Source organism: Molossus molossus, unplaced genomic scaffold (assembly GCF_014108415.1).
Source record: "Molossus molossus isolate mMolMol1 unplaced genomic scaffold, mMolMol1.p scaffold_m16_p_6, whole genome shotgun sequence".
NCBI lineage: Eukaryota > Metazoa > Chordata > Mammalia > Chiroptera > Molossidae > Molossus > Molossus molossus.
This window is the reverse complement of record NW_023425399.1, coordinates 76,042,679-76,070,405: the sequence shown is the minus strand read 5'-3', so window position 1 is coordinate 76,070,405 and position 27,727 is coordinate 76,042,679. Positions and strand designations below refer to the sequence as shown.

Below are 27,727 nucleotides of genomic sequence, written 5' to 3'. Positions count from 1 at the left end.
AATTTCAAGGCCCATGGTTTTGACATCCCTTCAGTTCACCAAGCATACATGGGAGTGCTCGCTGACCCGAATGGAACCCCGCTCCGGGCCAGGCCTGAGCCGGGGCCTTGGGACACAAGGAGGAAGCGACTGTGGGCCTGGCAGTTCCCCCCACAGCTTGTCCCAGCGCCATGTGTACGGCCATGTCGGAGCTTCACAGTGGGTGCTGGGGGCATTGGCTGCCCAGGGGACACTCCTCTTTCTTCCCAGCCCCAGCTCAGCCTCACACGAGCCAGAACTTGTTTCTTCACCTCTGTGCCTCCGCCTGTGAAAAGGGACAGTAGCGTCACTCACAGAGCTGTGCGGAGGGCTCAGCGCCGCTCACAGGTTAGGTGCTTCCAACAGCTTCTGGCACGTAGTAGGTCCTCTACATGTTAGCCGTGTTTACTAACATGATCAGTGATGGTTTTCATTCGGCCTCTCTTTTGGGAGTTCCTTTTTTCTCACATCTTCCCATTTGAAATGATTTCACATAAACACTGTGGAACTTTTAAACTAGAGAGGCTGGCAAGCCATTCAGGCAGCACACCTCTTACAGGTGTGCAGGAGAGAGAGGGGTCCCTCTCGTGGCCGAGGCCGCTCTGCACCCCTGTGCGCCCTCTGTCACCGCTGCTGCCACTCAGAGGCAGCCCCATGGCTTCCCTGCCCTTTTCTTTTGTGGATGGTTAACCTCTCCTTTTCGGCTGGCTTATTTCCCTTGGCCCATAAACATGCCCCTGCCCTCAGCCCGCTGTGAGTGGAGCTGACCCTGGGAGACCCACTAGCATATAAACTGCGTTTATAAAACCAAAACTCGACAGGAAAGCCAGCATGCTGCTTTGCCCATGCACTTCCCAGCCACTGCGCCTCACAGAGGGTCGGCCTCCAAGCTGTCCCTCCTTGTGTCCCTCTCCCCTTCCACCAGCTCCTGCTTCTGCCCCGCCATTACCCGGAAATTGCTCCGGCTGAAGGCTCCATTTATGCGACTCTGTTGGTCTTTTGCACCATTCACCACCCGACACCCTCTTCTTGACTCTCCTAGCTCCCCCTCCCTGCTGGCCTCTGGCTCTTTCTTCATAGCCACCCACGCTTTTCCCTTTGTTTGCCCCTCAGGGTCTCCCAGGGCTCTGTCTCGGGAGTATTTTGTTCCCAGGCCACACACTTTCTGGACAATCTCATCCACACCCATGGCATCGGCCACCTTCAGTTCACTGGTGACTCCCAAGTCCCCATCCCCAGACCTGTCTCTTCAGCTTAGACTCCGAGGCCCACTGGCCTCTGGTTTTCCACCGGGCTATTTCCTGGGTTTCTGAAATGCAAAGAGATCCAAATGGAACTGACATGTTTCTCTAGACTCGCTTCTCACCTGATAATCCCGGGCCTGGTTATCATCTCCCAAGTCAGAAACAGGGAATGAAGGCCAGTGGCCTGAAAGGGCTGGTGGAGTGTCACTGCGGGACCCGCAGGCGGGCTGTGGCAGTACAGTGTCATAAAGGTGGGGCTCTGGAGCTAGGTCGCCTTGTCCCAAGCCCTTCGACCTTGGGCAACTGACCTAATTTCTCAGTGCCTCGGTGTCCTTACATGTAGCACATAACCCAAGACTGTTAATTAACTCGTAATGCAGTCAGTCAATACTTGTAAAGTGCTTAGAAGAGCAGCACACAGAGCGAGTAGCCTCGGAGTAAGTCTGCTAACCCATAGTAATGTCAGGTATTTATTGTGAGTTTTGGCAGTGTGACTTTTGAGGCATATACTGACCCAGTCAGAGCCCCGGTGTAGCACCAGGACTTACAACTAGGTGATTTGGAAACTTAGGGGCCTAAAGACATGAACTCCCCAGGTATTTCTGGAGCCCGGGGGCATTACTCATTTTCACTCTCCATATCTCAGGTTCTGGGCTCCTTTAGTCAGAGGGGTTTAAAGTAAAAAAGGATTCTTTCTGTGGAATGGGTGAGCTCTTTCAGGCACTGGACTGGTTTGCTACCCTGTAACGGAAGCCCCCAAACAGTTGCTGAGTGAGCATGTTACTCATAGAGGAGTTGGAGCTATCCTTTTTGTCTCTATCTATCTGTTCCTACACTTCTACCAATCCATTGATATGTCGGTTATATTTATTTATTTTTAAATATATATATATATTTTAAACGTATCTTTATTGTTGAATGTATTACAGATGTTCCTCATTTTTCCTCCATTGACCCTCCTCCTCCCCACTCTCACCCCCTCCTGCCTTTCCCCACACTGTTGTCTGTGTCCATTGGTTATGCATAGATGCACAGAAATTCTTTGGTTTATTTCTTCCCACCCCCAACCCCCATTCCCTTTGAAGTTTGTCGGTCTAGCAACCAATTTGTACTTCTTAATCCCTTCACCTTTTTCACCCATTCTCCCAACTCCCCTCCCATCTGGCAACCAACAAAATGTTTTCTGTACCTATGAGAATGTTTCTGTTCTGCTTGTTCATTTTGTTTGTAGATTAAATTGTCGATAGATATGTATCCATTGCCATTTTGTTTGTTCATATTTTTTATCTTTTTCTTCAAAAAGACCCTTCAACATTTCATATAATAACAGTTTGGTGGTGATGAACTCCTTTAGCTTTTCCTTGTCTGGGAAACTCTTTATATGGCCATGGATTCTAAATGACAGCTTTGCAGGATAGAGTAATCTTGGTTGTAGGTTCTTGAGTTTCATCACTCTGAATATTTCTTGCCACTCCCTTCTGGCCTGCAAAGTTTCTTTTGAGAAATAAGCTGACACTCTAATGGGAACTCCCTTGTAGGTAACTAACTGCTTTTCTCTTGCTTTTAAGATTCTCTCTTTGTCTTGAAACTTTTGCTTTTTGATGATGATGTGTCTTGGTGTGGGCCTCTTGGGGTTCATCTTGTTTGGGACTCTCTGTGCTTCCTGGACTTGTATGTCTGTTTCCTTCACCAAGTTAGGGAAGTTTTCTGCCATTATTGTTTCAAATAGGTTTTCGATTTCTTGTTCTCTCTCTTCTCCTTCTGGCACCCCCAAGATGCGAATGTTGGCACGCTTGAAGTTGTCCCAGAGGCTCCTTACACTATCCTCATTTTTTTGGATTCTTTTTTCTTTTTGTTGTTCTGATTGGGTGTTTTTTGCTTCCTTATATTCCAAATTGATGGTTTGCTTCTTGGCTTTACCTTCTCTACTATTGAATCTGTGTAAATTATTCTTTATTTCAGTTAGTGCATCCTTCATTTCTGACTGTGCCTCCTTCATTTCTGACTGGTCCTTTTTTATGCTCTGGAGGCCCTCACTAAATTAATTGAGCATCCTTATAAGCAGTGTTTTGAACTCAGCATCTGTTAGGTTGCTTATCTCCATTTCGCTTAGTTTTTTTCCTGGAATATTGTTCTGTTCTTTCATTTGGGACCTGTTTCTTTGTCTCCTCATTTTGGCTGCCTCCCTGTGTTTGTTTCTATTTATTACTTAATGAAAGTATGGGGCTAGCTGAGACCAGATACTGCTTGTTTAAAAGAATTTAGGAAAACCTGAAGCAGGATCCAAGACAGGCCGATCCTATGGTAAAGCAACTGGAAACAGCTTGGTTGGGCCTGAAAGTTGGGTGGGACAGGGTCTCAGGGAATCACCAGGGTGGGGCAAACAGTGCGGCCAGGTTACTGGAGTCCCAGATATGGTGACTATCTGCTGCCCCAGGGAAGGACTCACCTAAGGAACAAAGACCTCTGACAGCACGTCTGTCCAGGAGAAAGCCCCCTTTCCAGCCCTCGCTCCAGTGCCAAACAGCTCAGTTCTTTCCTGTATGTCTCTGGCGCCCCTCCAGCTGCTTCCCCTCTGAGCTTAGAGGGAGCAATTCAGAGCAAGTCCAAATAAGTCCGTGCACGGGCCCTTTAAGAGGAGCTGCCTGGAGCTCCAGCTGCCTGAGCCTCAGTTCCCGCTGGTTTTACAGCCAGAAGTTATGGGGATTCTCTTCCTGGCACTGGAACCCTGAGCGGGGCACCTGGTGTGGGACAGGGATCCCTCAGTCCTCAGGGAGGACCTTCCCAGCCGAGGTGTCCTCCTGATTTTTATCCGCCACACGTGGGTGTGGGACCAGCCCGTCTGCCTCCGCCCCTCCTACCAGTCTCGACGAGGCTGCTGTTTTAATTCCGTAGTTGTAGGACTTCCATTCAGCTTGATTTCAGGTGACTTTGAATGATGCTTGTTCTGTAGTTCAGTCGTAACTTTGATGTGGTTGTGGGAGGAGGCGATACCGCGTTTACCTACGCTGCCATCTTGACCGGAAGTCCTTTAAATATATTCGTACTGATTTTTTAGAGAGGAGGGGGGGGGGAGAGAGAGAGAAACATTGATGTGAGAGAGGAACATCGATCAGCTGCCTCCTGCACGCCCACTCCTGGGGATTGAGCCCACAACCTGGGCATGTGCCCTGACCGGGAATTGAACCAGGACCTCTCAGTCCATGGGACGCCGCTCAATCCACTGAGCCACACTGGCCAGGCGAGACGTTGGTTATATTTAGCTCAGAATCTTTTAGTGACACATTTTCCCCATAATGGGGACAGTTATCCAGGTGTTAAGAGCCAGGTCATCCTTTGCGTACTGAAGAGATAAGTGTGCCCACCAGGGGGCAGTGGGGTCAAGGTTGGCATGTCCTCTGTGCTCTGCTGAGGCAGGGCCCACAAAGGCGAGAGGCTGAAGGATCTCAAGACACAAGCGTCTGCCCTGTCCCGAACAGAATCTGTTCATTACAACAGTGCACGCCGGATTACTTAGTGATGCGGGAAGACTGAAGATCTCCTTCCCAGCAAACCACCGTGTCTCCTGTCAGCGCTTGCCTTTTCAACAATATGGTCCCTCTTCACACTTCCTCTGACCTGGAGGCAAAACATAGTTTGTCCTCCGCCAGCAAAATAACCCTTCTGAAATGTTTGGAATTAATCTGTTCTCCTGCTTGGCCATTTCCCCTGTCCAGTATAGAACAATCGATGCTCCCCCGCTAGAACTTTCTTCCTGAGCACAGTGACTAATTCCCTTAAATTGACTCACGAAAAGGAGGTGAGCAAGGTAGAGTCTGCCTCAGAATTTCTTCTTTTCAGGGGGCTGTCAGTGCCAAGTTGAAACTTCCCCAATCTGCTCTTTTTCTTCTTCTCTGTAAGGGCGGAGTCAAATGTCCCTCCTTTCTTTCTGTTTCTTAATTTACACACCATACCAGAGAATTTATAGCACCACTGAGAGTCAGAGCTGGACTAATGAGAGGAAATTTTAAAGAGACAGGCTGGAATAGGAGTGGAACACGAGCGTAATTTCTTTTCTTATACAGGTGACATCGGTTCCTCTCTTTCTTCCTTTCGTGGTGTGTGGACGTGGGAAGGCTTGGCCCGAGCGGCATTTTGTTTTCTCACAAGTAAACACGATTCGAACAGGGACAGTGGAACACTGCACACCCATGGTGCCTTGCCGAGGTGACTCAACCCTGAAGCTCTGAGTCATTCTTCATCTGGCCCAAGCAGAAAAAGCCTCACCAAACACTCCAGTGCAACAACTGTTGAGCCTCCAATAAACTTGATCTAAATGTTTTCTTATGAGAAAAAAAGTTTTTAAGGACTAATAATAAATCTCTTTATCTCCACACAGAGAACATCTCCTGCAAAGATCTGTAGGTAAGTTTAAGAAAACGAACAAACCCGCAAACCTCTAAAACATAAGATTTAGCCTGATTTTTAACTTCAATGATAAACTGTTTGTTGAAGGCTCATATTTGAGAGTTCAGAGGAATTTATTATGAATACTCATGTATCCCTGTTTTGTGTCTCATTCTAAAATTTACTATCTCTTTCTCTTTCTGAAATATTTATTCCTAAGGCAAAAACAACCCGTGATAGATTTCAGTCGTTGAAGCCCAAAACTTGACAAAGAGTTGTGCAACACTGATGGAGAATGAAAATGGAAAACATGGAAATGACTTAACATTTTAAAAATAATATTTGCAGTTTATTGGGTTTTTAAGAATTCCCATGGTGGAAGAAGCATGGCCTATGAGTTCAGGGATCTGAGTTGTGATCTCCGGCTGCAGCAAAGTGGTGGTGGGCAGGTGTCATCTCCCACCGTGCCTCAGTTCCTCAGCTGGACTCTCAGGCAGGTGGTCCCTGTGCCCAGGTGTGCTGATTCCAACTCGGATGCCTTGTTCTCTGTCCGCTTCCTGCCTCCTCCCAGGAGCTACGAAGCTTAGTCCTGTAGATAGAAAACCAACAGAGATGCTTTTTGTTTCAAATTTTTCTGGGCTTTCATTCAATCTCTCTCTCTCTCTTTTTTTTTTACTTTATTACAGGCTGCTTCTTGGGGAAAAAAAGAAACATCAGGACTTACCCTCTTGTTTAAAATAGCAGGTGTGCCCGACTGGTGTGGCTCAGTGGTTGAGCATCAACCCATGCACCAAGAGGTCACCAGTTCGATTCCTGGTCAGGGCACATGCCCAGGTTGTGGGAGGCATGCAGGAGGCGACCAATCGATGTTCTCTCTCATCGATGTTTCCATCTCTTTCTCCCTCTCCCTTCCTCTCTCTCTAAACAATAAAGAAAAAAAACTTAAAAAAAAAATACACACAAAGATTAGCAGGTGTTAAAGAGAGGCAGTAAAGCCCACTATACCTGATAGGTATTGCTCAAGGCCAAACTTGGGAAACCAGGGGCTGTCTCACACTTGGCTGTCCCCACCTCCCCTCAGCCCCAAGGGGTTGTCTGTTTGAGGGGATCCATTGCCTGTGGGTGAGAAAGTGTCCTATATTTTATAAAGCCTTCCACTGAAGGTAGACACCAAACTCATTAGGACTTTCCTCTTCTCCCACCTAAAACTTTCCTATTCCTGTGCCATCCCAGAAAACCTCCCTGACAACTTCCCTCCACTGATCCCTTTGCCTCTGAGCTCCTTGGCAATCTGGTGCCTGGAGTCTTCCATTTGTGTGTGTGCCTTGAAAACTGATGAGGCTTCCTGGCCAATGTAGCTCAGTGGTTGAGCATCGAATCATGTATCAGGAGGTCGCCGGTTCGATTCCTGGTTAGGGCACATGCTCAGGTTGTGGGTCAGGTTCCCTGGGGGGGGTGGGGGGGCGGCATGTTAGAGGCGGCCAATCGATGTTCTCTCTCATCAGTGTTTTTATCTCTCTCTCCCTCTCCCTTCTTCTTTCTCTGAAATCAATAAAGAAAAAAAAAAAGAAAGAAAATTGAAGAGGCTGAAGGGAAAAAAAAGTTGGTGGGATGGAGAAAAATAGTTGGTGAGCTGGAGAGGAGAACCTTCCTGTGCCTCAGGATGTCCCATGTTGTCCTGACCCTCCCAAGGTCGTGAAGCCCCTGTTCTGAGCACTCCTCAGTGCCAGTCCTCCTGCCTTGGGCCCAGCCAGCCATGCTAGTCTGTTGGTACTTACAACTGTGCATGTGATGACAACAGTCAGGACTGTCAGTGTATGAGGCTGGGGACAGAAGTGATGAACATCACGATGGTCAGTGTACTTGGGTTAAAAATATCAGCTTTTTGTGTGTTATATATATGTACATATAAAATATAGAATTCTATGTGTATATAGACTATATATTGGTAGGAGATGTCATATGACAGAGTCCCCTAAAAGTAAAAATGCTGTCTCTGCTTCTGATCATGCCTTTGATCCAGTGCTGTTTGCTGGCTAATGGAATGGTCAAGTGAAGGGGCCCACTTTACATATTGTGCTGCCTTGTGAAATGGAAAGGGGGGGGGATAGTATGTGATCATTTGGGTTTGGGGTTTTCTGGTGCCTTCTTTTATGAGGAGAGAATGGGGAAAGCTAAAGGCAAGATCTTTTGCTATATGAAACCTAGAAGAGATTTACTAAAAACCAATGATTACTCCAAAAGATAGCTCTAAATGGACCTTCCAATGAGTGAGGGTAGCCTTCTGAAAATATCTGTGAGTGGCAATGTCACTTTTTGGTGCAAGAATGATTTTTAATGGCTTAAAACAATACCCACTTACTATCTCACAGCTCTGTAGGTAAGCAGTCCAGGTGTAGGGTGATTGAGTTGAATCTTCTGTTTAGAATCTCACCAGGCTGAAACCAAGGTGTTGGCAGGGTGTTGGAATGAACTTCCAAACCCATCTAGTTTGTTGTGCACGGGGAGAATCTGTAATACTTTCTACAGTAAGGATTACTTTTTTCAAAAAAAGGAATTTTAAAAAGTCTTAGTATGGGAATTTCTAAACATGTATAGAAATAGACAGGATAGTATAATGATCCCTGTATACCTATCACCATCTTCAATAGTTTTCAACTTATGCCTCCACCCAGTGCCTCCTCACTTCAGCAAATCTCAGGCACCATAGCATTGCATCTGTAAATAGTTTAGTATGGATGAGGGATTTTTCTAATAAAACCTTTTATTTGAGAAAAAAGTTTAGACCTATGGAAAAGTTGCAAGAATATTACAAGGAATTTGCATATATGTTTTACTTAGATTCACCCATCCATAATACTTTTTAAAAATATGTTTTTATTGAGTTTTAGATAGGAAGGAAGAGGGAGAGAGAGAGAGAGAGAGAAACATCGATTGGCTGCCTCCTGCATGCCCCCTACTGGAGGTTGATCCCACAACCAGGGCGTGTGTCCTGGCTGGGAATTGAACCTGCGACCTCTTGGGGCATGAGGTTGACGCTCAGCCACTGAGCCACACCTGCTGGGTGAGGATCCATAGCTTTAAAACATCTTCTGTTATTATGTGTTTCACAGGCATACTGTTTTTCTTCAGTGAGCCAGCTTTGGTTTTGCAAATGCCTGTCTCTGGGAAAGTGGCAGGTTATCAGAGGAGCACACAGTAGCACACAGCAGAGGCAGTGGGCTTCTCAGAGGCTGAACAGGGGACCTGGGCTTTGCCTCAGCCAAGCTCCAGTCCATGTATTTCAGCCTCCGTGCTCTCTGGGAAATTCTCTGATGTCGAAAAGTGAAGCTGCTTGTTCTATTTCCCTCCACAGTGCCCTCTTCCTCCTGGCCGCTGCAGGATACCTGCCCTTCAATGACTCCCAGGTAAGTTCAGGTAAACACATTTTGCCTTCCAAGTATCCTTTACTATCTGAAGCCTGCACGTGTGAGTAGAATTTCCTAGTCCTTCCTTTTAGAATCAGAAAAATCCTGGCCTGTGCAAAGGCATTTTATTCTCACCCGAGGACATTTTTCCATTTCTTGTTCAGGTAGACTGGGAGGGAGAGAGAGGAACAGAGAGAGAGAGAGAAACATCGATGTGAAAGGGACACATCGAGTGGTTGCCACCCGCACGACCGACCAGGGCCGGGGACAAACTGCAACCGAGGTACGCGCCCTTAGCGGGAACCGAACCCGGGTCTCTCAGGACCGCAGGCCGACACTCTAACCGCTGAACCAAACCGGCCAGGGCCAAAGGCATTTTAATGCTTTCAGGTCGGATACCTATTGGCCAAGGTAACACGTTTCTTCAGGTTCTTGCCTTTTCTCCAAGGCGGTGGCAGGTGGCCTGCAGCGCTCTGGCCTCGGTGCTGTGGGGTGCTGTCTGCCCTCCCTGTGTTCTGGGAGAGCCTGAAAGCCAGTGCCCAAGTTGCTCCAGCCTCACGCATTGAGGCCCAGTGGATTTTTTTTCTTCTCACCCCAGGGCCTCATCTGCAGAGTGATTTTCACTTCATCATCCTGTTTTCCTTCATTACAAAGGCACTGAGGCCCCACCCCTCCCTCCCAGTAGTCATTTCATTGCTGGGTCTTTTTTTTTTTCTTTTCTCCCCTGGTGGCATTTACTAAGTCTCCATTAAGTCTCCGGCACTGAGCAGGCTCTGGGGGCACAAAGAATTGTCCTCGCCCAGACGGAAGTCGGAGTCTAGGCAGAGCAAGGGGGAGGACAGACGATGCACAGATATTATAACGCAGAGGCCTGGGCTGTGTCCCGGGAGGTGTGGGATGCTGGGAGGCACCGCGAGGACCTGGGGACGCTGAGACGGGAAAGCTCATGACTGCAGGGAGCTGCTGTGCCAGCCTGGGTGCCAAGGCTTTATGTGCCTTATTTAAAATCTCACAACCCGTCCACAAGGGGTGATTATTATCCCCATTTCAGAGCTAAAGATTAACGTGGCCCGAAATGTCACCGGCTAACAAATAAGTGGGATTTTAGAATTTAACCCAGATCCTGCTGATGCTAGAGCCAGGCTCAGCTTTCTGGATGTAAGTCTTGAAGGGTGAGGAAGAGTTGTCCAGGAGAAGAAGAAAGGTGTGGGCAAAGGCCTGGAGGTGTCCTAAGTATGCTGGGCTTCAACTTCATTGAGCACCTGTTACGTACGTGTGTGCTTCTGGGCTAAGTCCTGGCTTCCCGGGATTTACAGTCAAGTGTGGGTGGATGCAGACACAGGTGATAAGTGAAATCGTGTGGAATGAGATAAACTCCTGCGGAGACAAAGCAGGGAAGTTGAGTAGGGGCTGAGCTGGTGAGGGGTCAGTAGATGGCACTGGAAGGGTTGACAAGGGCTCGTCATAGGGATCCCTGGGTGTTATGAGTTTGGATGTTAACCTGAAGTCACTGGAGGACTGCCGAATGATTTTAAGCAATAGGTGACATCGTCAGATTAGCCTTGTAGAGACCAGGGTGGGGGTAGTGTGGGAAATGGGGAAAGGGGTGCTGGGAGCAGGGAGCATGTTAGGAAGATGCCATAGGCAACTGCATGGGAAATGAGGAGGGATTGACTCAGGCCCCAAAAGTCCTGTCTTGGCACCCTTGCTTGACATTTGGGGTTTCTGATTGCCACTCTGGTTTCTGTTTGTCAGTACCTATGGCCATTTTTCTTTAAATCCTGTGTTACAGTTTGATCCAGATGGATATTTCTGGGCTGTAATTCACTTATTCTGCGTAGGTAAGTTTTAAAAGAATGCTTCCTTAAATAATTAAGGCTTACTATTTGGATCTTATGGTATTTCCACTTCTTAGTGACTTTGGACAATAGGAAGATTAAATACGGGTGTCAAAGTTAAAATCAAATGGACATTCTCTGGTTTGATTTTCCTGTTTTGGAGGTTTCCTCAAATGTTCCATTTCTAATATAGTCTCCTCTTTTTCGTGACAAACATGAATTAACTCACCACGGCTCTGGTTCTGCTTGCTCACGTCCACTTGTGGGATGCTGAGTGGTTTTCTCTAAAAATGGTGGGAAGAGATACAGAAACTTGTGCCAAAGACACTCTCATCAGTACAAAAGAAAAAAAAATAATAACTGGGTGAAATAAAAGGACCATCCGACTATATTTCAAATCCTATGTGTAGCGTTTCTTGTCTGTAGTCCTAGCGGGGACACGGTGCCCTGTGACACGCTGTCCGGAAATCCTGTGGTGGTTCATTCTTCTGCTGATCACGAGCCGTCCCGCCCAGCACTCTCTGTACTGAACGATGTCAACACCGGGATCATCCACTTTGCATCCTTGAAACCCTCCAAAGTGCTGTTGGTCGCCCCTGTCAGCTGCGGGGGACCCTCCTAGGGAAGAGGGGCCCTTCTCCATGTGGATTTTGGGCTTCCCTGGAAATTCAGGCAGCCCCTTGTGCAGAATGCCCTGTGCCAGTAACACGTGTTGCTTCCTTTTCAGGGGCTTATAAGATACTACAGAAGTCCCAGAAACCCAATGCTTTAAGGTAAGCTTTTCAAGTTTTGTGTGTTGTTTGGTCAAGGAAAGGGGTGAGACCCACAGTGCCAGGAGCTGCTTCTGTTTATTTTTATTTATTTATTTATTTTTTATCCTCACCCAAGGACATTTTTTCATTTTTTCTTCAGATAGAGTAGGAGGGAGAGAGAGAGAGAGAGAGAGAAACATCGACGTGAAAGGGACACATGGAGTGGCTGCCTCCTGCACAACCCAACCAGGGCCGGGGACAAACCGCAACCGAGGTACACGCCCCCAGAGGGAACCGAACCCGGGTCTCTCTGGACTGCAGGCTGATGCTCCAACCGCCGAGTCAAACCGGCCAGAGTGGAGCTGCTTTTGTTTAGCCAGAGATTCTGCAAGTCTGGGTTGCAGTGGGGGCAGCAGGCTTGACTCCCAGACCCTTTCTCTTGTTTTTGAGCTATTCCAGGCCAGGTGCACTAGGATCTGAAACCTGCCAGCCGTCAGCATGGGAAAAACAGGGACGTCTCTATCCTCTTCCTTCAAGGGCAGCCATTTAGATGACATTTTAACAAAAAAATGCCTGGCCAGTGTGGCTCAGTGGATTGAGCATCATCCCATGGACTAAGAGGCCCCATTCAATTTCCAGTGAGGGCATGTGCCTGGGTTACAAGCTCGATCCCCAGTAGGGGGGTACAGGAGGCAGCTGATCGATGCTTCTGTCTGTCATCAATGTTTCTATCTCTCTCTCCCTCCCTTCCTCTCTAAAAAAAAAATTATGGGACCAGCTGCTTTGGACCCCAGTTTGCTTCCTCTAGCTCAGGAGCACAACTCTTTTTTCTTGTTTCCTCAGCCCCTTTCTAACTTGACTCGGTTTAGACCCAGAAATCTCCCCAGTCAGTAGCTCTGTGTTGGGGTAAAATGAGGCCTTTGTTGTGGGCAGTCAATGGACCAGCCTTGGTGAATGTAAATGAGAAAGAGAATTCAGGCCTCGGTTGGGCTGGACCTGTGAGGTCAGAGCCCTGACATGGGCCATCTGGCTTCTGGAGGGAATGACTCCTGGGAGCAGGTTGTACACGCTGAGCATGTGTGACTTTGGGTTCCTAGAGCATCTTTTGTTCTTTTAATGAAGTGTTTTTGCAGCAAAAAGCCAGTAGAGTTACCAGATTAAAATATAGGATACCGCCCTGACTGGTTTCGCTCAGTGGTTAGAGCATTGCCTTGTAGACTGAAGAGTCGCAGGTTCGATTCTGGTCAGGGGCACGTACCTGGGTTGCTGTTCGGTCCCCAGCCCCATCGGGGTCCTGAGGGAGGCAACCAATCGATGTGTCTCTCTCATATCGATGGTCTCTCTCTCTCTCTCTCTATCTGAATATAAATGGAAAAATATCCTCAGGTGAGGACTAAAAAAGAAAAAACCACGTCCCCCCTCCCCAAACAGGATACCTAGTTAAATTTGAATTTCAGATAAGTAGTAATTTTTTTTAGTGTAAGTATGTACCATTTAATATTTGAAGCATACTTGTACTAAAACATTATTCTTTATTTGAAATTCTGATTTATTTGGGTATCCTGTATTTTTATTTGTCAAATATAGTAGCCCTAGGAGCTAGTCCACTGGTCTGAGATAGTTGACACTTCTTTAAAGTGGCAAATGAACGTGTAAGAGATGATCAGCCATAAGTGGAAAGGGTGTGACTGGGTTAAACTAGGAAATGTTTTTTTAAAATGAGCCAGGAACTAGTTTTGAGTATGAAGTACTCTTCTTACTGTTTATTGATAATCTATAAATGTAGTAACTTATAAATAGACATAACTTATTAATATAACAACTTTGTGATTGTAAAACACTTCTATTACTATATGTTTTATCTTTCTTTTCTTTTCTTATTCCTTAGTGACATCGACCAGCAGTACTTCAACTATATATTCAGGTAAAATATAATTGACATTTTCAAAGAGTAACTCACATATTCCTAGAGCTAATAGATTTTTATTTTCCAATAATATTTTGTTTTGTGAGTTTTGAGCCAATGTGCCTGCCAGGGACATTTGTGAGGTGACCAGAAGTTGAGGAAACCAAATAGCAGTGCTGCCCTTAAACCAGTCCTGTCCTTAACCCTCTGTCTGGCCCCACACTGCAGAAGGCTGTGTCTCCCCAGGGGGTGTGGAGTCTGTAAAGCTAAGGGGACATTGTTTCCCAGAGCCCACAACCTCTCTTCTAGCCTGAGCCCTGGAATTCCCGACTCTGCTGGTCCGGAGCTCGATTCCAAGGCTTCCTGGGTCTGTCTCCCCAGCCCATTCCTAGACCCAGAGGTGTTCTGGGAAAAGCTGTCAGTGAAGGGATGTGCGTGGAGGGTGGACTTGCAGGCTGAAGTACCCACATGCAGCGTGTGAGGCCCTCGGGCTGTAGGACGCAGCCGAAGGCGGAAGGGGGCACACTGGGAGCCAGGAGCCAGAGACAGGGTCCCCCATGGTGCCACATTCTGACAGGAAGCCCCAGGGACTCCAAGAATTCTAAATTTTAATTGGGCCCTCCAGGTTGTTTTGAGGGTATATTTGTTCAGGTAGGATGACGTTTGAAGCTTGACATTTTAATATGGTGTGTGGATTTCTGTTTGTACCCTCGCTCCCAGCTAAGCAAAGAACAGGGCTCTGCCTGCCAACTGGAATAGCTGGGGAGCGCTCTTGGACTTGAGTAGCCTCAGACGGTGCACTGTGGGACCTAACTGGGAAGCAGGGCGAGAACTGCCGCTGGGAACCCCAGTGCACCCTAATGCAGCAGCAACATTCAGTAGAGAGCACCAAGGTCAGAGAGGCGCCTCTCAGCATTTCTGAAGGAAGTCACTCAGCTTGCACACTTGAGAGCTGTATTTTCCGTCTTCAGATAAAGCTCATAAATATCTTAGTGTTTACTGAAACACCTTTTTGAAAGCAGGATTCACCCTGGGCATGGCTGTGGGCCGCTTTTGTGCTCCGTTGAAAACAGTCATCAGTTCCACTCTGCCCAGACCCCGCAGCTGCCTATTCAAGAGACTTTTGTGTCACTGGACCTCGTTAGGCAGCTCTTTTTCTGCACGGAGCTTACACCAACTTGAGCAGCAGAGGGAAAAGGGGTGGAATAATGAGCCTCTGTGACCCTCGGCCAGTTCTCCTGTCCTCCCTCCCTCCCAGCTCCTGCACCCCATGTGAGCCTGGTGCTCGAGGCTTCCTGGCAGAGCCCATGGCTGAAGCCACGATTCTATTTCCAAGTCTTCTTTCAGCACAAGTGATGAAGATGCGTGAATCAGAAAGAGGGGCCCTGTCCATTCAGCACAGCACTGGCCTCTGAGGGCATCACACCCAGAGATCGGCGGTGGCTCAGACCAACGGGGCAGCTGTGCTTGTAGGTGCTGGCCCGCCGCTCTGCTGCCAGGGCCAAGATCTGGTTTGGTCTCTTCATTTTATTGAGAGAGCCAAGTAGTTGGACGGTTCTCTGCTTTGGCACATACTCCTCTTTTCTTGAAGATGTACTTTCTCCTGTTCCTGTTTCTCTTATAGGTAGAGGTCTAAGGCCCAAGGTACAGGGGAAGGGATGAAGGAGGAAGTTGTATATGGGGCTGAAAAGAAATGGAATGTCTAAAAATGGTATGGCTTTGATCAGCGTTTTGAGGAATTTAGGTAATTGATAAGGAATGAATATTATGGGAGGTATGGCTAAGCACCCTTTCTTTTTTCTATCCTCACCCGAGGACATTTTTCCATTTTTGTTCAGATAGAGTGTGAGGGGGGGAGAGAGGGAGAAACATCAATGAGAAATGGACACATTGAGTGGCTGCCTCCCTCCTGACCCCAACCAGGGCCGGGGATGAATCGCAATCAAGGTACGTGCCCTTGACTGGAATCGAACTTGTGACTCATTGGTCCACCGACCAACGCTCTAACTGCTGAGCCAAACCGGCCAGGGTGTACCTTTTTTTTTTTTTTTTAATCCTCACCTGAGGACATTTTTCCATCCTTTGTTCAGGTAGAGCGGGAGGGAGAGAGAGGAACAGAGAGAGAGAGAGAGACATCGATGTGAAAGGAACACATCGAGTGGCTGCCACCCGCACAACCGACCAGGGCCGGGGACAAACTGCAACCGAGGTACACGCCCTTAGCGGGAACCGAACCCGAGTCTCTCAGGACCGCAGGCCGACGCTCTAACCGCTGAGCCAAATCGGCCAGGGCCCTTTTTTTTTTTTTAAATATAAATAAACACTAGTCTCTTCTTATCTATTAAATAGAAAACTACCACAATGCTCTCTGCTCATACCTCACCTCCTTACTTTGCAGATGAAATTGTGTGTATGTGTGTGTTTGTGTCAAAGGGAAGTAGACAGGTGTTCTCTCTGGGGTTTGACTTGTGTATAGAAAAAAGTGTATTGGAGGTTAGCCTGTGGAGATTATATTTTTCTCACATGTCTCCATTTCATTTCCCACGAGTAAAGGGCTGTCTTCTGTTTTGTTCACTGCTGTGAGCCTAAATTAGAACAGTACCTGGCACTTAATAGGCACTCGATAAATATTTGTTGAATGAATGACTTGAAAAGGTCTGCTGTTTATCTGGCATGATATGCCTCTTATATTAGTATTAGATGGAAAGTTTTATTCCTAACCTCCGACTAGATCAGCTGCCTGGATGGCGTGGCCTAGAGATGGAAGAGAGCAGAGAAGGTGGGCTTAGGGCCCTGAAGGCTCTGTGGCTGGGCACCGGGAGATGGAGAAGCTTCTGGAGAGGCAGATGGAAGGGTGCCAAGGATGAATGCGGAGGAACTCTGCTCCTTCTCTTTTGCATTCCTTTTGGCATCAATTGCAGATCAGTTCAGGTAGTTTTCAGGCACATGGTGATGGGGTGGATCATTTTGTGGGCTAGCTTCTTGGACATTTAACTTACCTTCTATGCAGTTGATTTTGTGGCAAAAATAGACTTAGCTCAGGTTCAACAGCTAGCTCTTAGAGCACAGCCTATTTGTAACTTAGAGTTTACTTGGTTTAGCTTACAGATAGATACTCTTTGTAGGTGAGGTGAGTGTGATGATAACTAGCGGCATGGCTGACCCTCAGAGTGGGGCATAGATCCTTAGTCTGTCACAGGGTAGATTCAACCCTCTGGCTCAAACTTGAAGCATTTTGAGAGACTCTCACTCTCTCACTGAGGAGTTGGGTTTAGACAGAATGAGAGCGTTCAGTGCAGATGCTTTAGGCCAACATCACTATTTCCAAGTAGAATGGTTGGAAGTACATGTTGTTTTCACAGAGCCGGGGAAGCCTTCTTCACTACTCTGTGTTTCTTTTTCAGTGTGGTGCTCCTGGCATTTGCATCTCATCCCACAGGTAAACGTTATTTTATTTGTTTGTTTTCTGTTGCCCATTCAATGCAGTACCCTGACCCTTGTTATATCTCTCAGGGACATTTTGGAGGAGAATGGGGTTGCTTTCCAGGATGTCAGACTCAGGGGTTAGAAATGACCCACATACTTGAAACTGTTCTTCATAACCCACTACGGAGTGATTGCCCTGTATTTATTTATTCCTATGCCTTCTTGAATTTTGTTGTGTATGTTTTCGTCTGGTGCAGTCACAGCTGTGCGGACAGGTTTCATGTCTGCAGGGTAAACTAGCGCTTGCGTTGTCCTCTTCCGAGTCCTTTAAGCAGCCAGAATGGCTCTTCAGTTGTAGGGCAAAAGCATTTGGTGAAAAAGTTCAAATTCACCTTGTTTCTAACTGACATCCTTTTACCATTTTAAGCATATGTTGTCACCTCATCTTCATCATTCCAGGTTAAAGAAGTCACGTTCTAAAACTTACCTTTACCCTGTTGCTGCATTAATTACGCCATAGTTGTTTTTCAGACTCAGGAATTGCTCACAATAACTCTATTTCAGAGTGTTTTTTTTTTACTTTGAAAGGTTTTGAAGTTGATGCCAAAGATAAAGCAACAATATCTGCGTGTGATATGGCTAAAAATACATATTTTATTGATCACCCTCCTTAAATTAATGTATATTGACCATTTGCTATGCATAAGGCAGTTCCCAAACCCTCAGGGTCTCGGTTCTTTTATCTGTGAAATGAAAAAGTGGACTGGATTATTTATTTTTTTATTGTATTTTATAAATGTATTTTTACACTTTCACCTACATCATCACTCATCTTTTATTTCTCTTAATAAGTTTTCTTTATTGATTTTAGAGAGAGAGGATGGGAGAGGGAGAGAGATAGAGACATCGATGAGAGAGAACATAGATTGGCCGCCTCCTGCATGCCCCCGACTGGGGATCAGGCCCACAACCTGGGCATGTGCCCTGACCAGGAATCGAACCAGTGGCCACCTGGTGCATGGGTCAATGTTCAACCACTGAGCCACACCGGCCAGGCTGGACTGGACTATTTCTAAAGCCCCTCTTAGGTCACATGTTGTGCCCAGAATAATGACAGCTATCTGTTGGTGTTTTTAGCTGCTTCGCACTATTTGAACTGGTGTCCTTAGGGAACTATTGGTAGTGACTCGGATAATGTTTCTAGATTGTTCACGACAGAATCAGACCCGTGTCTCATCAGGATAATTTGGATTGCTTTTCTCTCAACGCATCATTCTGCACTTGCCCACCAGAAGCACGCCTGCCGCCCGCCCACGGCCCGGTGCTCGCTCAGCTGCGACGCTGCTGTTGAGTGCCCTCTCCACGATTATTTGTTGAAAGCCTATCATTTGTAATATGAGAAATCAAACGTAACCATTGTGTTATCCTTAACCAGTACTGATTCCCCACCCTGCTGGTGGTCTGCCTGTAAATCCTGCCTCGCCTTCATGCAGCCAGGAGGTTGCTACCCAACAGATACTTAAGAGCCTGCTAAGCATCCTCCCCATCTGAAATGTGGTTTAGTCAAGGCCTTTGGAAAGTTATGTGCGCTGGTTCTCCTTGGTTGACATGTTCATTTACTCCCTGAGCGATTTCTAGTGGGTTTGGTGAATCATTTTTACCTAAAGAAATCACTCTGCCTTTCAACTAAATGGTTATGCTTCTTCATTGGTTACACTCGTGCTTATCAGAGCTGCAAGGAAGCTTAGTGATTATCCAGGTGTCACGACATTTTACAAATGAGGAACTCGAAGCCCAGAGGAGTTAAGTGAGGAGACTAAGATAATGTGGGGGAGGTGAGTCCAGAGGGAGACTAGAGTTTAAGTCGGTCTCCTGACCCTCTGTCCAGCTTTTTTATTTTATTTTTTTATTATTCTTTTTCTTTTTCTTTATTGATTTTAGAGAGAGAGGAAGCGGGGGAGAGAGAGATGGAAACATCAATGAGAGAGAACATCGATTGGCTGCCTCCTGCATGCCCCCTACTGGGGATCAGGCCCACAACCTGGGCATGTGCCCTGACTGGGAATCGAATAGGTGACTTCTTGGTGCATGGGTAGATGCTCAACCCCTGAGCTACACTGGCCGGGCTGTCCAGGTTTTTTAAATGCCCCCCCCCCTTTTTTTAATCCTCACCTGAGGACATTTTTGCATTTATCTTCAGATAGAGCGGGAGGGGGAGAGGGAGAAAGAGAGAGAGAGAAACATTGACGTGAGACAGACACATCAAGTGGCTGCCACCCATATGACCCCAGCCGGAGCCAGGGCAAACCACAACCAAGGTACGTGCCCTCAGCAGGAACCAAACCCGGGACTCTCCAGTCTGCAGGCCGGCACTGTAACCACTGAGCCAAACAGGCCAGGGCTAAATGCTTTCTTTTTAATGATTGTACACTTTATTATAAAATCTCCTGAGTTAGTGAATACTTTTGTCTGATATTCCTAAATTTCTTTCTGGGGTTTGTCTTGGTTTGGAGGGCATTTTGTCCACCAGTTGCCAAGCATGGTGATTGCTGGGAACCATTTATACATTTTAAGTAACATTCCCACATTTCACCTGAGTTATTGCTAAACTTTCAGGTCAATGCTAGAATACCTTGGGCACTTAGTTACTCTCTGGAACACAAAGGGATCAGCAGCCTAAACGTATAGACTGGCCTGGGCTGAAGAGTAATTTAAAATAGGCTCTGGTTTCTTTTGGAGGTGATGAGGATGTTCTGGAATTAGGTGGTGGTGATGGTTGCACAACTCTGTGAATACATTGTAAAAACCACTGCACTGTAGACTTTAAAAGGGTGGATTTTATAGTATATGAATTATATCTCAACAACAAAGTCTATACGGGATATGAAAGGAAATCTCTCTTCTTCGAGAACCTGTTTGGAGCTCAGGTATGCCTGAAAAAGATGTTTGCAAGGATTAAGTTTTCTTAACCCTTAATTATTTAAATATAATTAAATTATATTTTTAAGTCAAAAGAGAATAATGGACATTAGACATCAGATGCTCATTTTCCATTCCTTCTGCAGGCTTTGATTCATCATATGGTGAATGATTGCGGGTAGGTCTGTGGGGCAGCTCAGGGAGTTGTAAAATCTGTGGGATTCACTAGGGAGCGGCGTCCCTGGAAGGACTTCTGGCTGTGTCTTTGGGTTGTTGCAGTCCTCAGGTAGCTGAGGTGGTATCTTTGAAGAGACTGGATATAGAAAGTTGGCTTCTGAGACGGATGTTGCTGGTCTCATGAGCCTGGCTGCGACTCTGGTGTCCACAGCAGAGGGCAGAAATGCCAGTGTTCTAACGTGCCGTACCATTTACACTCCCACTCAGACATGAATGAGAGTTTCGGTTGCTCCCCATCTCCACCAGCGTTTGTCGTCAGTCTTGCCTTGGTTATTCTCGTGGGTGGATCCTGGTCTCTCAGCAGCGCTTTCGACTGAGCTGCCCTTCTCGCTCGCTCACGAGTAACCAGAAAGATAAGCTTTCTTGTAGGTGCAGGTGCTGTGGCTTACGTTACAACCTTTGGGGTGCCTTGGGACATGATGGGAGGGACCAGGTAATAGTTCTCATGTCCTAGGTGCAGGCCCTGCCACTTTCCCCTGCAGGCCCTGAGTTTCCTTCTTGGTGCATGTAATCCCCCTCCCCCTCTAATCTTTCCACCTCCTGGTTCATGCAGAGGCTCCAAGAATCTGGGAACCTTCCTTCCCCTTGGATCGTTTTAAGCAGTAAAAAAGAAGATAAATTCTTCCCATGCTGGAAAGTTTGCATTTCATATTTGTACGGGGCCCCACTGATTGGTGGTCAAGAGAGAGAATCTCAAGGCACGGAAGAGCAGGGGAGCCACAGGAATCCGACCCGGAAGTGACCTTGTTACCCTGTGTATCTGTTGCTCGTGCGTGAGATAAAGCAAGCAACAGTAATCACTTCTTGGAACCAATCTTCCATTTTCCTGCCAGTTCTGAGGGCTAAATGCAGCGAGAGGAAATCTTCTTGATGTTCAAATATCAATTGTGCCTGAATGCGGTGAAACTGCACCCCATGTTCACCGTGGCAGCTCCATGCTCTGTGATCTTCAGAGAAGTGGGGTTCCCGCCCTCCCCCAGAGAGCCAGCAGGGTTCAAGCTGTGGGCACAAGAATGACGTGGCTGCATCGGCTGCATGCTCACACCACAAAACATGTTTGCAGCTCTCGAGCCATTCATTTGTGCCCACGTTGTGCATTCTGCACGCGATGGTGCAGGAATGCTATTTCTTGGAGCATCTTTACTAATTTTCTAGTAAATTAAAAAATTACTAAATTTTTGTGGCTGGGGTCAGCTTCAGGGCTGTTTATAGTACAGCTGTTAACCCTGGCTGTGTAGAGGTTGGTATGCACCCTGGCTGGGTCAGGGCGCTACTTCATTAAAATAGGAGGCAGGCTGAAGGCGCCAGATGGCAGGCACTTGGATTGATTTGAGACTGAGGACCAGCAATTCAACTGGAAAGTGTTTAGAACATTCTCTCCAAAGGAAGCAAGAGAGGGGTCTGGGTCTCTCTGATAGTCTCAGTTCAGTAGTGATGATTGTGTCAGGGAGGGTGCTAACACACAGTGGGTGCAAGCAGTGAGCAAGAGTCCCTGCTCCAAGGACTCACAGTTTTAGGAGGAGGACAGGCATGAAGTCAGCTCAGTGCCGTGTGAGAAATGGCTCAAAGAGCGAACTGTTCTCTCTCGCGATAATTTATTGTATCAGTGTTCAGGATTCAGGTGAGGGCTTTCATTTAACTGGTGAATTACCTAGGATGGTGACTTCTTTTGTATCCTCTTTCCTGTCTACCGCTGACCCCTGCACAGCCTGGGTGGGCTGGAAAGGTCACCAGTGCACCCTGAGTCTAGTTCACCTCCTGATGGAAGGCTGGGTGCTGAGAAGAGGCAGTTCCCAAGGAATCTCGAGGTCCTCAGCTTCACTGATGTCCCTCTCTGCCCATCCTCATTGTCACACTGACCACACTGCAGTTCCTCTCACACTGAGAGGGAATTTGGGAAAGGACCAAGAACCAGCAAAGCCAGAGACAGCGAGTCCTCCATGAACCTGTCTTCCTTCACCTGAGCAGGGGCTCTGGCTGCCCTTGAGGACTGGGTGCCCACGTCTGCGGGGAAAGGGACTTCAGTGGGTGGTCTTCATGCACCAGACGTCTGAGCCCGATGTTGCCACTTACTGAGTTCCTCCACCAAGATAGGTCCCAAGTAGGTGACAAAGGTACTCAGTGGAATCAGGGCAGAAAGAGGACAAGAACGCTTAACCTCCTGTTGGGGTGCACAAAAACGAGATCCCATGAGACCCTCTCCTTTTAGCTAAAAACACACACATATGCTTAAATGGAGCAAAACAATAGTCATGAAAAAACAAAAACAAAAAAAACCCAACCCTCCAGAGAAATGGAATTTGGAACTTTGCTTCCAGTACTAGATGGCTGAATCATTTGAAGTCATTTAGGTCTGAAGAAATGTAGCAGACCGTTGGGGCTTTTGTCCTGAAGCTCTTGACTAATACGTGTAGTGATGAGGGAAATACTGCCTGTACATCCCACTGTACACCTCACATACTGTGGCTACTCAGAAAAACCAGCCTGTCTTGCTCCAGTCCATCCGGAACTGAGAGACGGGCCGGGCTGGGGGCCTGGAAGGCCGGGCTCCTCCCGTGCCTCAGAAATTCCAGATTTGGAAGGATTAAGCTGTCTGCTGTGGAAATGCTTAATTCCTTTTCTCTGGACATTTTTGGAAGGCTTTCTGCCTTTTTAATCTCCTGACTTCTTGTTTGTGACCAAGTTCAAATTCCAGAGAGGGAAGCGGCCAGTATGTGTGATTATTTCCTCTTGCACCAAGTGGAACTAAAAGAATGAACTTACTTCACGAGAAATAAATGTACCCTTTGGACCTTAAACTAAAATGAGTATGCGTGGTTGGTCTGGCCCCTGCACCGTTTGAGCAGTAATTAAACACAAACATGAAAAAAGATGTCAGAGGCATGCATTCACAATCTTTTTTAAGACAGAAGGCAGAAGAGAATAGAAGAATCTTTTGAAAAAAAGATTTTTTTTTTTGTCGTACACTCTGCCTTGGGCAGGGATGGCTGCTTGGCGCAGAGGAAGGTCCTAGGGTTGCGAGTGCCAGGGGTTCACACTGTGGCTCCGCAGCTGGAGTTGTGCAGCCTTAGGCAAATCTCTTAACTGCTCTGAGCTCCGGTTAAAATGCGGGGACTAAAACTTCAGAGTTACACCCGGTGTGGCTCAGTGGTTGGGCATTGACCCACGTACCAGGAGGTCGCCGGTTGGATTCCCGGGCAGGGCACATGCCCAGGTTGTGGGCCCAATCCCCAGTGGGGGGCATGCAGGAGGCGGCCAGTCAATGTTCTCTCTCATCGATGTTTCTATCTCTCTCCCTCTCCCTTCCTCTCTAAAACCAATAAAGATTAAAAAAAAACACAACAACAACAATTAAAAAACAACAACAAAATTTCAGAGTTGTTATAAGGATTGAAAGAAATGATATACATTAAGCTTTTAGCATGGAGCCCTGCCCAGGGCAGACTCTCATTCAATGGGCATCATTATTACCATACTATTATTATAATAAAAAAGTGTCAGTAACGTAGAAAGCCTAGGCGCCCGCGTGAGTTCGGTGCTGGCCGCTCAGCGCTCGGAGGGCTGCTGTGCTGAGGGGTCGCCTTGCGCTTTGGGACAGCTGGGGCTGCGGGCATGTGGGCATTGTTTCACCCTTGCTGTGCCCCTCAGGTGATCTCCTCAGCGTCCTGGACTTTCCGTTCCTGTATTTCTACAAATTCCATGGCAGCTGCTGTGCCAGGTAATCTTACCTCATAAAACCCTTGCACTACTAGTTTGTGTTTCTGTGCTACCTGCCGTGTCTTCATTTCAGTGACGTCCAGGGTCACTGCCGGTTAGCCCAATGTGTGGCCCAGTGGTGGCGGGTGCAGGCGCGTGGGCTGCTTGCACACCCTCCGGTGCACCGGGCTGGCTTGGGGCCTTCGAGGACCCCTGTCCTGCATAAGATTTTAGGCCACAGCAGTGGTTTTCATACTTGCTGAAGAGCTAGGATTTCCCGACTTTTGTTTTTTTTCCTCCACAAGCAATTCTTTTAACTTCAGTATATAACACTGACGAAACTGATTGAGTTCAGGGAAGACTTGGGTGCACAATCCTATCCTCACCTTGGCCTCCTTCTTGCTCCTGAAGGGCAACCTCCAAAAAAACCCCTCAACTGAACCCCAAGGCTATAAGAAACAGATTTTGGAAACCACTGAGTAGGAGATGTCTGGACAAGGTGATCTTTAATATTGGCCTTGGGAAGTATTCAGGGATGTATTCAGGATGTAGACCAATTAAATGGATAGAATTAGGTACATGGAAGGTAATAGCCATCCTGTCTCCCTTCTCCTGCTGCACTCCCCCCTTTGTTTGACTTAATTATTATGCTCAGAAGTGGGAAGGTTTCTGGGGACAGTCGCAAAGCTTGTATTCAGATATGGTGGAGAAACCAGACTTGGGTTGAATTCCAGCTTTGCTGCTTCCTAATTGTGTGGTCTCTGGTCAGGTCATCCTGGTTCTCCCAAGCCTTCACTTAGTTTCCTCATCTGCAAAACGGAAAAATAATAGCAATGCAGGTGATGTGTGTATTGAATAAGGCATTTAACGCCCTAAGCATTGTGGCCGGCCCAGTACCTGATCGCCATTATTATTATCTGCTCGAGTCACTATGAATAAAATGCCAACAAACCATGAGCAATTGCTACATAAAAGTCAGACCACCTAATTCCACACACAAGGGATTGTGCCTTGTCAAGCAGTGATTCTTTACAGAGAGTCCAAAAGCTGATCTGTAGCTAGGTACTGTTTCCAATGGGGGGAGGGTTAGGACCCCAAAATCAGTATCATAAAGAGTTTGCTTCTGAATTTGAGCCTCAGAATGATTTCTTTATCATCCTCCAAAAAATTCCAGGAGAACACTGACAGAATGCATCTTCCCGGTTCCTCTCCATTCGACCGGGCCTTGTCACTGAGGTTGTGTGGCCTGAGTGTTAGCACTGTTCCCGTGCCCAGGGACTGGTTTGCCTGTGGTTACTTGGCAGCGTGAGCAAACAGGTTGTGAGGAGATACGGTTCTTTGCATAGAGCAACACAGTCACAGCCGTTGGTGTTGGCTCTGTGGGATGACATTCTGGCTCCATTTCTGTCTCTTTTAATCTGCAACTTTCTCCTAAACCAGCGCGAAAAATCAGGAATTCTTATTTGAAAGATTTGGAGATATTCATTTGAATCGATGTACTTCTCTGTTACATTTTACTCCCTGGCCTCGGTGCTAAGCTTAACCTCTTTAAAGAACGTGTTGCTTTTCTCCGTCTCATCTCATGGCTCCTCCAGGTGCTGGGGGAGCTCAGAGGGGTCATGGAAGTCTGAGAGGATGGTAGTAGTAGCCATGACCTGGACACCCCATTACAGGGAACCCCAGCTCTTTCGCTTCTGGTGTCCTCCCGTTGGTTTTAAGATCTGCCTCCTCAGCAAGAGGTAGAGGAGCTGAAAATGAGAGGAGGAGGTAAGGATCCAGGGGTTTAGAAGTGATTCATAGACACGCAGGTCGAGTGATGGGAGCGAGTCATAGATACTTTCCTGAGCATGTTGGTCAGAAACCAGGAGTTCTCGAGGTCTGTGCTGAGGGGAGAGGGCAGCGGGGCATCATGGCCTTCCTCTGGCTGGAGGTGGAGAGGAGAGGAAAGGACCGGAAGGGAAGGAGGTATGGGAGATTGGACAGGCACCTGTGAAGTTGTTAGCTCCTTGGACGCAGGGGGTGGATGCCACCAAAAGAGCCCTGAGCACTGGCTGCCTGGCTTTCCACTCCCAATCTCAGCCACGGCACCTGCAGCAGCTCACCCCGTCTTCCTGCTCAAGAGCATCCATGGTGGGGTTTGAAGAGCCGTGGAGAATTACTGAAGGAGCCAGGAAACCTTGTACCGGTGCCTCAGTTTGCCTGTTAATAAAGTAAGACTTGGAGCTGGGGAACCTCTCTGTTCTGAAAATCCCTGGTTTCCATAATGTAGGTTAGGGACCACTATGTTCATTCCTACTTTAAGAACATAGCACCTGGAGCAAGAAATAAAAGGGAAAAAGGCAAAAAAGGGATTGTTGTCAATGTTACAAGGGTCAGTGAGTACAGCCAAGCACAGAAATTTCAGGTCCTTGATTTCCAGCTTGCTACTTCCCACAAGGGCCTTCTTGCCTTTCAGGTTTGAGTGACTCAATGTCTTAATCCATAGCTACCCTGCCTCCCATGACTGCAAATGCAAATCTGAACAAATCTGAGGTCAACCAGGCCGAACAGGCTCATAGAGACCCAGGTTGGAAGCCTGATGCCCGTCTCTGGTCCTGCCCCTAGGATGTGGCTCTGAATTGATCTAATCTAATAAAGTGAAGGCACACCTTTCTGTGAAATTTGGCCTATTTTATTCAAGCTGCTTTCAAGTAAGCCTGTCGAACATTGACATGTAATGCCTACCATGACCAAGGTCCCATGGTTGGCCCGCTGGGGAAGATACAGAGGAGCCCAAGATCAGGCCCTGCGCGCTCAGAGCTCACGATCGGAGTTGGAGCCACACCGGTGCCTATAAAGGTCAAATGGCGGTGTGGCACGTAAGGCCTGCCTCTTTGGTTCGGGGCACCATTGCAGTCATGCTCTTGCCTTTCAGTTTTCAGTTCCACATAAGAGTCACACTCACTCCCCACTTGCATTTTTTGCAGGAAGTCAGCTTCTATCCTGGAGTCTCTTTGCCATACTTTCTTCCCCCATCACCCTGCCTCCAGATGTCAGGAAGAGTGACTGTTCTGTTTGGAGTTTCCTTTGCTTTGGGCTTGGCCACACAGTGACACTTTTGAAAATGGTCCAAGCCCAGGCCACTACTTCCCCATCCACGGCTGTGCCAGTGCCTTGCTGGTGCCGACCTCTGAGGAGCCCCCGAGATGCTGCCCCAGCCCCAGCCCCACATGGCGGAGGCTCCCTCAGGTCGCACACCTGGGCTTAGGCGTCATTCCCAAAGCAGTGTCGTGTAGGGAGGCCTGGTTTGGGGCTTTCTGTGATGGAGCCAGCCCTCCCCTTTCAGATTCTTACCTTGAGCCCAGGGGCCAGCACAGCACAGACCCTCTGTTCTCACTGGTGAATTTCCCTGTGGGATTCTTTTCCTGGCAGTTTGTTCTGCTTGAAAAAAACTGAAGCCCTACCTTGGCAAGCACCAGGCTCCAAAAGTAGTGTGGGAGGGGGCAGGAGGTATTATCCTCCACACTGTTTCTGTCATGATTTAACCAGAGACCTCCCAGATTTCTATTCTCCCCTCCCCAGTAAAATGCTCTCATCATAGCCCCTTAGAAAGGTAGAGCTTAGTGGATTTTAAATTTGGGTGTTGTTATTTGGAGATCACTAGAAAACCAGATGAAATAGGTGTGTAGTAATTAGAAACTGACTGGTAAAATGTAATAGAAAATAGTTACCTATTGGCTCAGAGAAGATAAGCCTCACTAACAAAAAAAATATTTTCTCCTTCCAGTGGATTTTTAGGATTCTTTCTCATGTTCAGCACAGTGAAGCTAAAGAGCCTTCTGGCCCCGGGGCAGTGTGCAGCTTGGATTTTCTTTGCTAAGGTAAGAGAGAGAGGGGGATGGGAAAAAATGATCTCAGG

General features: G+C 47.3%; 1 protein-coding gene across 1 annotated transcript in view; it reads left to right on the top strand.

Annotated features, from left to right (window-relative positions):
* TMEM241 (transmembrane protein 241) overlaps positions 1-27,727 on the top strand; it is a 119,873-nt gene that overhangs the window by 40,939 nt on the left and 51,207 nt on the right. Inside the window, exons 6-13 of the mRNA XM_036244939.1 lie at positions 5,641-5,666; positions 9,004-9,055; positions 10,848-10,896; positions 11,621-11,666; positions 13,534-13,569; positions 16,956-16,990; positions 23,782-23,851; positions 27,596-27,689. Of these exons, the coding sequence (XP_036100832.1) occupies positions 5,641-5,666; positions 9,004-9,055; positions 10,848-10,896; positions 11,621-11,666; positions 13,534-13,569; positions 16,956-16,990; positions 23,782-23,851; positions 27,596-27,689 (408 nt within the window). The remainder of the gene's footprint in view (positions 1-5,640; positions 5,667-9,003; positions 9,056-10,847; positions 10,897-11,620; positions 11,667-13,533; positions 13,570-16,955; positions 16,991-23,781; positions 23,852-27,595; positions 27,690-27,727) is intronic.